This window comes from Pyxicephalus adspersus, chromosome 3 (assembly GCF_032062135.1).
Source record: "Pyxicephalus adspersus chromosome 3, UCB_Pads_2.0, whole genome shotgun sequence".
In the NCBI taxonomy this organism is placed as follows: Eukaryota; Metazoa; Chordata; class Amphibia; order Anura; family Pyxicephalidae; genus Pyxicephalus; species Pyxicephalus adspersus.
In genome coordinates this window covers 1,407,205-1,418,259 of record NC_092860.1, presented here as the reverse complement: position 1 = coordinate 1,418,259, position 11,055 = coordinate 1,407,205, and the positions used below count along the sequence as shown (strand labels likewise).

General features: G+C 45.5%; 1 protein-coding gene across 1 annotated transcript in view; it reads right to left on the bottom strand.

Annotated features, from left to right (window-relative positions):
• Positions 1–5,510: 5,510 nt before the first annotated feature.
• DNAH9 (dynein axonemal heavy chain 9) overlaps positions 5,511–11,055 on the bottom strand; it is a gene marked incomplete in the record, with an annotated part of 94,979 nt that continues 89,434 nt past the window's right edge. Inside the window, 3 exon segments of the mRNA XM_072403301.1 lie at positions 5,511–5,933; positions 9,504–9,893; positions 10,149–10,331. Coding sequence (XP_072259402.1) covers positions 5,607–5,933; positions 9,504–9,893; positions 10,149–10,331 — 900 coding nt within the window.

Sequence of the window (11,055 nt, the reverse complement as noted above, 5' to 3'; positions counted from 1 at the left end):
AGCGGTTACACCGGGACGGCGGTCAGGCTTGATTGTGTTACCGCTGGAAATGAGCCAATTATATTATAGAGACATATTGTGGGTGACACCCGAATCCCTCGGAGACATCTCCCAGCGTAGCTTCTAATAATGGGCGCAGGTGCCAACGCCGTCCCAGCGTTCTGAGGACAAATAAAAGATTTATTGGACTAAAAATGATTTTGTCATCTATGGCGAAGAGATGAAAACTTCACTGTACCCCTACCGCTTCATTGGAGTTTTATATTCACAAGTGTGAAACCGAAATGAATATTCAGATTTGGGTGGATTCCAGGCAGGTTTGGTCTCCGTTTAGTCGGTAAGGGTGACATTGGCGGTTTGATGAACAAATGGCATGGCACTCGGTATAACAGCCAGGCAATTGGTATTTCCAGGTGAAATCAGCAATGGCTGCTGGGATGGCTCCTGGAAAGAATGGAAACATCCAGAATAGGGAGCTTGGAGAGCTTTTTTTTCAAAATTTTAGCAAAAATTGGCATAATTTACCAAAATTTTGCCAATTTGGTGAAATACATTGTAGTCAATGAGGAAGGTGTGATGAAGGTGGATTTGGTGTTCAATTTGGGGTAAAATAGGATTTAAAGGCCTCTCAAGGGTTACAGATCAGAAGATCCTTTTTTTATCAACTTGTTCTTCTGCCAAAACTTTACCCCATTAGTTGGGAACATGGTATTTGATAAAGAATGTGGTAGGTGGTAAGTATTGCCCATCCATTGTACTTTTTATTATCAGAGTCGCCCATTTGTGGGGCTTGAGTTGCCCAGTTGCCCAATAATTGAACTGCCCGCTTGTTGCCTACATATTGTCAGAGTTGCCCATTGGTTGACCTATTGTGAAAATTCCCTTATTGTTGCTTAGGTATTGAGTTTGCCAATTACTGCCCTTGGATAGCCTGAATTGCCCATTAGTTGCCAAAATGTTGTCAGAATTGCCCATTTGTTGCCCTTGATTTGTCAGAATTTGCCAATCTTTGGCCACTTATTGTTGGGCTTTCCTATCTGTTGACCTCGTATTGTGAGAATTGCATTTACAGATTTTGTATTGAAAGAATTCCTGATTGATGTCTGAGTGTTGTTAGACTTTCCTATTTGATACCCTTTGAAGTGACTATTGGGTGACCTTTATGTTTCCAGAATTGCCTGGTTGTAGCCTAAGATTTGCTTGGCAAGAACTCATTTTCTGCAGACAGATGTTTCCTGTCCCTCATCCTCCTCAAACACTCGGCTGCACATTTGTTTATTTTGTGGAATCTCTAGAAATAAAATCTCTCCCTGAACACCTGTCTGGGGTAATAATGAGCTGCACTACATGGAAGGGAACTGCCGGGACCCAATTAGGGGAAATCTAATTGCTGCAGATTAAAGTGCCGTGATGTGCGGAGCTCTCACACAACCTGCTGCTCACAAAACAATTATTTTTATTTTCTCTGATTGAAAAAGTTGGAGGAAAACTTTCAGCGCTGCAAGAAAAGTCACTGCAACTTTTTGTGGTTACACTTTTTTAGGGTGAAGGAGATTTGGCCTCACTTCCTGTGCAGGAACACAGGAAGTAACTTAATGGGTCTCAGAATAGAGGAGCCGGTGGAAGCTCTCTGATTGGCCGGATGCCGGGACCCTTTGTCTGGTTAGGCCTCCCCTTACTTCCTCTTCTGGTGACGGGACAGGAAGTGATATATTGTATCTCAGAAGGAGGATAGTTTAGGAGTTGTGCTAATCACATTTCCTCCGCTATATAATAGGCCGCTACCCCCAAAGAGTGTACAATATCGAAAGACCACGAACAGCTGCGGCACAATAATCTTGTAATAAAAGAAGCTAGCACATTATAAACTAGTACAATGTTATAAATGGTTCCCATATGTAAAATCATGGGACAAGTGACCGATGGGCTATACAGTGATATCCCTAATACAAATTACAAAAGAGAGAAAAAGACGTCTTGTAACCCAACGCGTTTCGCCTGTCGGCTTCTTCAGGGGATTGGTTAAAAATCTGAGATAGTATGGAAATGAATCTTAAGGGATGTCACAGGAATCACTATGGATTATTGATCTCACAACACAACAGTATCTGTTTCCTGAGGGGGGGGGGTTCCTGAGGGGGGGACAGAAGGAAATAAAATGTAAAGTGTCCCTAAAAAAAATCTACATAGCAGTGCAGAGTATTTCAGAAGTGGGGTAAGGGGGGCAGTGACGGGTCCTGCTATGAGCTTGGGACAGTTATGTCCCAAATCTGGGTGTTATAGATTAGTCTCCGCCTCTCTACAAAGCCCCTCCCACTCATGTGCCCTCCAATAACCCCTCCCCTTATTGGTGACACTCCGGGGTCACTTCAAGATGAAGCACAGAATTAAAGGGCCGAACGCTCCAAAAGTCCAAATATTCCATATAGAGGTTTTCATGTTGTCACCCACTCCAGGGTCATTACCTTATTTTCCCTGACCCAGGATACCTCAGCCAATCAGAGACCTGGCTGCTCCCACTGCCGCTTGGATGATGCTATTGGTCAGAGGACGATTGCTCAATACCCGGGCCGGGGGAGAATGAATTACTTAGTAATAGATACTTCTGATACCCCACGGCTGCAGGAGCTAAAAGGTGCTGGTCCAGTACACAGGGTCCAATGAGAGCCCCACAGAAGCTCATGAGGGCCCAAACTCAGTTCTGCACAGGTGCCCCCTGCTGGATACATCCACCATTGTCTATAAGTCATTAATGTTTGCCACCCTGGTAAAATCAGGGATTCCCCTTTAAAGCTCCACTCCAGCCAAAATGTATTTATATATTTGCGTACCCAAAAAATGGAATCCTATTGGATCAGCATCATCCTGTCCCTGTGACCACACAGGAAGTGAAGAGAAATTTCTTCTGTGGGGCAACACATAACATTTATTTGGCCTGAATTTGGCTTTAAAGTGCACCTGTCACCCATAGTAATATGGAAGCAGCCATTGGATCCGATTGCTGGGAAGGGATGCAGACTTCACTGGGTGCATGCTTGTCCTATGAATCCATAGTGCAGCAAGTATGGGGGGTGACAGAGACTGGGGGTCCCTGCAGCAGCTCATGTTATCCCCATCCTCAGATCTCTATGGCGGAGTTTCGGGAAGTCTTTCAGAGCTGTGAATGACCTTCGCTGTCCGATCTCCTTATTGTCAGAGTGCGGAGCCGCCATGTACAATCAGACTTTGGCTCTGCTCCATTAATGAACGCTGGGCGATAGATTGAGATAAATTATCCGCAGTCAGACAGATCCTTCAAAGGGACAGAGGCAAGGGGAGTGCTATGGGCTGCCAGATGTCCGGGGCCCCAATGTATCCCCTGGGGGCTTCCTGTGCTGAGATGGCTCCCAGCACTAAATTTAATGGAAAATCTGAATCTCTGTGGAGAAGGAAGCCAAACCTGTCCTGACATTATCCTCCTGTAATTCCAGCACAGCACCACTAGGGGAGGGAGGGGCAGCAGTGAAGCCAATCACTGGGAGGGGGAGAGGCAACACTGGAAGCCAATCAGAATCATAGAGGTAGAGGCTGTACTAGAGCCAATCAGACTAAGTGGGAGGAGCAGTACCAAAGCCAGGCTCCTAGAGGGAGGGACAGCACCAGAGCCAATCACTGGAGGAGGGAGGGGCAACACTGGAGCCAATCAGGCTCAGCAAGGGAGGAGCAGCAGCCTACCACTGGGAGAGGCACCATAGAGGCATTTAGATTGGAGGAGGGAGGGGAAAATCTGGCCAATTAGACTCCAAGAGGGAGGGACAGTGCAAGAGACTGGGGGAGGGAGGGGCAGGAATGAGTCAGCTGGGGATGTGGATGGGGGGGTTGTTACATTTTTCTATACTGTAAGGAGCCATTACACCTGCTATATGGTAATCAAAATATGGAACAGCAAATACATTCCACAGATATACATTGTATATTTGTTTTGTGTAATTGGATGGATGTTTCGGTTCTTCATCCTGATTGTAAGTCCCTGTAACTTCCAGGTAACTGTGATAATGACAATAGGAGTTCTCCTTTAAATTTCATTACATTGTTTTTTTACCCCTCCCGCTGGGGCTGTTTTTAAATTTTTGTTGTTGTTACAATTTTAGGTGAACTTCGTGTTCCGAACTTCAAATGTCAATTGGATTATCCTGAAAGCCGACGCATTTCACGGAACGCCTGACTCACCGCCGGCGGAAATCCGCTGAATAACGACTCAGGGATAATTGAGGTGAATGCTAAGTGACATTTATTACACGATATTAATGTTCCAAAATGTCAGGGGAATGTTTTCCCTTTTTTTCTTTAATGGTGAATGTTTGTGTGCAGCGTTGGGAATGTTTGTAGCGGAGCGGCGATTGTTATAGAGGGGGAGGGGGGATTTATTACTTTTTCTTGTTACAATATATACCAGCAAATATAATCCTTCATCACATGCCAATGCGGGGCGGGGTTAAATGAGCCCCCACCCATTGGGGTATATTGTGACCTCCTTAATTGCCCCTTCACCCCCTGCTGTCCCTTTGGGTGCTGGGAAAAGTATGAGCCACAAAGTCAGAGCTTACACAGGGCTATGGGCTCCCCGTGTGATTGGCCCAGTGGTGTCACATGACCCCAGCACTGATGGAGTAAAGGGAAAGCACTTGTTGTTCAGGGATTCCATCTTTTCCATTGTTCTACAGACATTTTTATTTTAATCGGTGGTCCTACTAATTTCTTGTCTTGTGGTTGTAGGCTGACAACACATTCTAAGCAGAAGCATTGTTGTCACTCTTCATTCTGATGCCACATTGCACCGACACAAAACCTGCAGCACTGAGGAAGCTGAAGGCAGCATGGGACGTGTCGTTAGGTAGAGGTGCGCATCTGTACAAAGGGGGAGTGGCCAAAAGGAATGAGGGGTGGGGTTAAAAAGAAAAAGCATTGCCCAATAACATGATGAGAGTGGGATTGTTTTTTTCCTGTTATGGACCTCATTCGCTGTGCTGTTAAAGGGGGCGTGGCCTCATAGCTTTATTACAGAACAATTGCTACATTTATATGACATTGTTATCACTATTTAATGTACAGCGCTGCGTAATATGTTGGCGCTATATAAATCCTGTTTAATAATAATAATATTAATCCCGAATGATGAGTTTAGTTCTGGGTTCTGTTTTGTATAAGTGACAACCTGGCCGCACACATTACAATAAAGCAGAGTTGTAGCTTACAGATCCAAGGGCCCCGATGTGGAATTTGGCCCCTGCCTGATGATCTTCTAGCTGCAAATCTGTGGGCCCCATAATAATTTCTAACAGGGCCCTAGACATTTAGAACAAACTGCTTTATATCAGGAGCCCCCCCCCCTCATACTATGACTCCTCTTTCCATGAGCATCAACATTTTATATTAGGAGCCCTCCTCTAAGTCTGGACCCCCCCTCTTATTGGAGTCCCCCCTCTTATTGGGCCACTTTTACATTAGACGATGACCTCGGCACCTGAGGACAGAATCTTTATTTTAACTACATAACAAAATAAATAAAACCGGAAATAGAACAACATTGCATCTTCCCTCCAATACCGGAAGTCTCTGATGATCTTTTAGTGCAATACACAGTATAAAGTGTCTGCTGCCAGTGGGTAAAGTCCATGTCTCTGGGTGTGCTGGGGGGAGGGGGGTTTACAGTTTGCACCATTTGTATAGATCTGTAAAAGCAGAGCTACCCCGGCCAGCACCCACTTTGACGGGTTCTCTTTGGTTTTGAGGTTGAATGTCCAGACGTAGGTTGGCCCCCTCTGGCGCGTCTTATAGACAGGGCAAGCGTAGACATTGCGGGTGTCTTGTTTGTCCACTGGAATGGCTTTGATGAAGATGACGGGCATGGCGGGGGTCAGGTCCTTTAGTCTGGCGTCGGTAATAATTCCGGTCTGCAAAGGGACAACAAAATATTGTTACCGAGACAATCCGTACAAACTTTCACCTTACATTCATGGTTTGTATAAAGGTGTCACCCCGCTGCACTGATACACTGCTGCTGGGCTCCCAGGACCTATAAGTGAGTTCTTGGACTGTACAGTAGGGGGTTGGGGGTGATGGGCACACAATAATGGCCCCTTAGTACCACCCGCTCCTGGTTGGGTTTACCAGGAGGGAAGGGCAAGCAATGCCTTGGACCGCCATTATTCAGTGTTACAGGGTATGGAGGGGGTAAATGATTTTCCTCCCTTACCCTATAGCACCAAATATCCCCAGGTGGTCACCCGTTCCCGTACTGACCTACCCTGACCCTGCCTAGCTTCCAAGGTCATGTGACTTCCGATGCCTATACAGGATGACCCAGCTATTGTAACCTATCATTATCATTGGTTCTTTTGTGTGGAAACCCAAACAAACTCCATGCAGTGAGTGTCCTGGCTGAGGTTTAAACTTGGGACCCCAAAGCTGTAAGACAGTAATTATACTGACTTGGCCACCCTGATGCTTATTCCGATATGGGGGTAGCTTGTTATTGGAGGATTTTGGTTTAGAGAATACGCTAAACAGCCAAACATTTGTGGTCACCTGACCATTGCACCAATAGGAGCTTGTTGGAAATCCCATTCCAGAATCATGTCAATTTAAATAGAGTTGCCCCACTTCCCTCCCATGGCCATTAATATGTGGTGCCCCCCACCCCCAAAAGAAAAAAAAATCATGGCTATTAATACGAAGCTGCCACCCCAACCCCTCCATGGCCATTATAATGGAGTCCATGACCCCTTTTCCTTTGCCACCTATACCATCTTCTACTTTTCTGGTGGTGAGGAATTTGCCCCCTATTGGTGAGGTCAGGTACTAATGGTGGGGATTTGCCCCTATTGGTGAGGTCAGGTACTGTTGGTGGGGAATTGCCCCCTATTGGTGAGGTCAGGTACTGATGGTGGGGATTTGCCCCCTATTGGTGAGGTCAGGTACTAATGGTGGGGATTTGCCCCTATTGGTGAGGTCAGGTACTGATGGTGGGGATTTGCCCCCTATTGGTGAGGTCAGGTACTAATGTTGGATGAGTAGACCTGGCTCACCATTCCAATTCATCCCAAAGAAGTTTAGTAGGGTTGGGTTCAGGGCTCTGTGATGGATACTCTAATTCCTCCCCACCAAACTGGAGACCCCATGTCTTTATGGAGCTGGCTTTCTACCCCGGGGCACAGTCATGGGGGGAACCGAAAAGGGTTATTGCCAAAACATGTCCAACTTGTCTTTGTATGATGTAGAATTAAGAGGACCTTTTACTGGGGACAACTTAACTTCATCATTTGTAGGGTGGGGTGTCACTTACCTCTGGCCATATAGTTGGTGTGATTGTCAGATGTCTATGAAGTTTCGGTCACATGGTGTATTACCCCTCAACCACAATCTGGGTCCATCCCACCCTTGAAATTTTCCCCTTTTACTGATCCTCTGTGCTTTGTATTATTAAGAATTCCTTCTCTGTAGACATCGTTCCCTGAACGGGAATGACATCACATCTGATTATAAATTACCATGGAAACAACATCCCGAGAATTTGGCGTTCTGCATTCTGCTCCGGCACCCAGAAGCCGCGTTGTATTGCCAGATAAACGAGGTGATAATATTGAGATGAATAGCGTGAGGGGAGATTACGGATTTTAATGATAAATGGAGGACGGAGGGAGCTTATTAATGTGTTTACTGGAGAAGATATTTTGTGTGCTCTGTTGTTATAAATTGTGTGGGGCAATTAATCCGAATATCCGGCGAGTTTATATTCATTAATATATATTTGTGTGTTGGGGCCAAGGCCATAGACTGACATGATTTCCATAACTTTATAAAGTTATCCCAACAAGGCCGAGCAGCTGATTTGTGAGGTTAAAGAGAACCTGTTAGTTTGGCTGTCTGTTATAAAGTATGGCTATTCCAAAATAAACTTTTTCTTGGCTATACATGCCCCTTAAGGGCTCCCTGGGACTATATTGCATGTAATAAGACGTCTTTAGCATGTAACATGCCGTATTTGTGTGTTGTGCTGCATTTCTATTTATTCTTAATTGCACCCTGACACATCTATAGTATAGGGAAACTCCTTGTGATTTGCTGTAGTGGTATGTTGCCAAAAATAGTGCCGGTGCAATTTTCCTTTGTGCTAGCACAGAGAGCGAGGAGCGCTGTGTGATATATGAAACAAACTATTTTTTATGATTTGGGGGCCCAATGAAAATAATCTCCTATAGCCCAAGTTCATATGAGATTCAGGATACCCCAAGTGGCCAAATGCTACCGGGGTACCCAGAATGGATCATTGCCATGCTTTCTTCAAGGTAATAAGGTTGGGAGGCTGCAAAATCCACTTTCAGTCCAGGGCCAGACTTCCTACCAGCCAGTATTCAGCCCACTTCTAAGTCAGCAGATGGTGAGAAAACTTTACTTTTCTGACTTTTGATTGTGGAAATGATGATAAATGGCAGTAATTGGGGACATATTTAAATCTGCTTTTTGAAAGTGAGGATATCAAAGAGCGACTAAATCTCTCCATATTGTTCTTGATCCCGGGCTGGGAGCGCCTGACACGTCGATTGTCTTTGAGGTGGATGTCACTCCGCCACTCAACCTTGAAGCACGTCCTTTGTTAATTAGAGCACGGCCGCGTCTTTTGCACTCTTTCTAGTATAAAAAAGCCCTGCATGAAGGAGGAGGCAACTAAACACTGAGATCATGTGCCAGATGACCTACTTTGATCGGTTCTCTAATATTGTTATGAGGCTTTGGGAAGACCAGCAGTCAGGGAGCGAGGAATAATGTACAGAGAACGGGCGAGTAACAGTAGTTTAGTGTCAGGCTTCCTTCATACTAATACATGTTCTCATTTATGTGTTTTATGTGTGTGTTCAACATGTATTAAAGGGGACTGTAGGTCTAAAGCCGCATAGACACGTGCAATTATAGTCGTTGGAAAGGATCTTTCACGATCCTTTCCAACAACTAAGCACTCCATACATACAGCACTGTTCTGCTCTATGCAGAGGGGAAGGGGTAGAGCAACGGAGCGGCACCCCGCTCCACGCTCTCCCCCTTCACTTGCATTACGATCGTTCATCGCACATTGTCTGTGGATCCGCCAGGACGGTCATTCAGATGATGAACGACGCGCGCTGTACACACCCTGAGCTGATTATCGGGCGAGAACCATTGGAAGTGTGTACATGTGTGTGCTTAAATTTTACTATATTGAGGGCAACAAATTATTCTTCATCTTGCCAGCAGCTGACCTATGACTGTTCAGTAGGGGTCATGTGACCCGGGTGCCATGCCTTTGAATAGAGATGCTCATTGGGGTGAAGCATGCTGGAAAACCAGAATGCCTCAGAGTCACCCTGGGAAAGCAGTGAACAGAAATTGTGACCAATAATCTAGAGGTTGTGGTTGGATGAGGTTTTTGCACAGAACGTGTTCTTTGGGTTTTGTTATGGTTAAAATAAGTTGACTTATATTATTACCTGGGTGTCCCAGCGTGCTCCCTCCATGAACAGTCCGTGTACGTAGGCGCCTTCTCGTGGTGGGCTGCTAAAGTCCTCACGGTTCTTCTTGGTGACGTCACACTGCAGGGTCATCTTATCCAGAGGCCACTCATTCTTCCTGGCCATGGACTGCATGATGGCGGTCAGGAAGGACTGCGGGTTGAAGAATCCAGCCAGCCACACGGCAGACGGCAGAGCGAAGTCGCTGGTCCAGGTCTCCAGCTCTTTAATACGACTGAGGAGGTCCACAAACCAGCCCGCCAGGCCGGCCATAGAGGGGTAGGCTCTCTTTGTCCAGGATTCAGGCACTTGGTCCAGGTAAATGGCATTTTGTAAACTCTCCATATCACTGGTCATAGTCAGCTCACCCTGTAAGACAAGGAAGGGGTTGGATTTATTTATTCTATCCCAGGCTATAATAATAAGACAATATTTTTTTTTCTATTGAACCAGGGTAAGTATCTGAATCTCACCAGGTATTAAACTCTTAAGGAGTCGGTCATGAGATGCCAAAGCAAGGTAAAGAAAATGTTTTTTGGAGATGATGGCCCCCTCCTTTCCCGTAACCTTTTGGGGTGAAGCCCTAAGGTGCAGATTTTTGAAGTTAAGTAAAAACTTTGTTACCTTCAGTCCCAGGTTGAGTTCTTTGAGTGACCGTTTGATTTCACTGGTCAGCATGTTCATCCGCTCACACTCCTGGAAGGCCACTACGATGTACGGTGTCCTTTCCTCCGCTTTGGCAATGAGTTCGGACATGTTGAATTCCTCCGGGAGCTTCTCCAGAATTTCATCTAATGTAGCTTTCACCTAAAAGAAAAATATAAAATCTACTTGTTTACACCAATGGACTTATGTGGGCTCTCCAACCTCCCCACAGCCTTTGTGGGTACCCGTTATGTGATATACAGCCCGGACTGTGCTGTGTTTTCCGTGTGGAGAATTGTATAATGGGCTCCTTTCATCTACAGGACACAATTCACATCCGACCTTAATGGATACACAACGACCTTCAAGTAAAAGGCCAATAAACAGAGTTGGTTAGGCTACACGACTCTATTATGGAGCACAAAAGGATTCATTAGTTGTAAACAGAGGTTCATTATTCTGCGGTCTGGTCGCTCAGTAACATTGCCGATCTGAGAGAGGGGTGAGGATGAGATTCCCTGAGTGTTTGTGATATGGATACAGCTGCACGTTAGGATAAAGTCCCTTTCACAGCAGGCTATTGATGTGAAAATTATACTTCGACCTGACCCACGGGCCCAAACAAGTCCAGCACAAGTTAGAACAGAGCTAAATAACTTCCCAAGTCTCTGCGGTAATGTATTCTATACACTGCAGAAGCAATAGAGACGCCATTGTACAAACAATTGTGCCCTGGGATTAGATTCTGTCCTGTACAAATGTGCAGAGGAGAAAGGGACCATAAATATGTGCAGTCTAATATAGGCTAGTGTGTGCAGGAGAGAATGGGAGCCACCAATGTGTGCAGAAGGATGTGGGCCATCAATGTGTAAGGTGAATATAGACT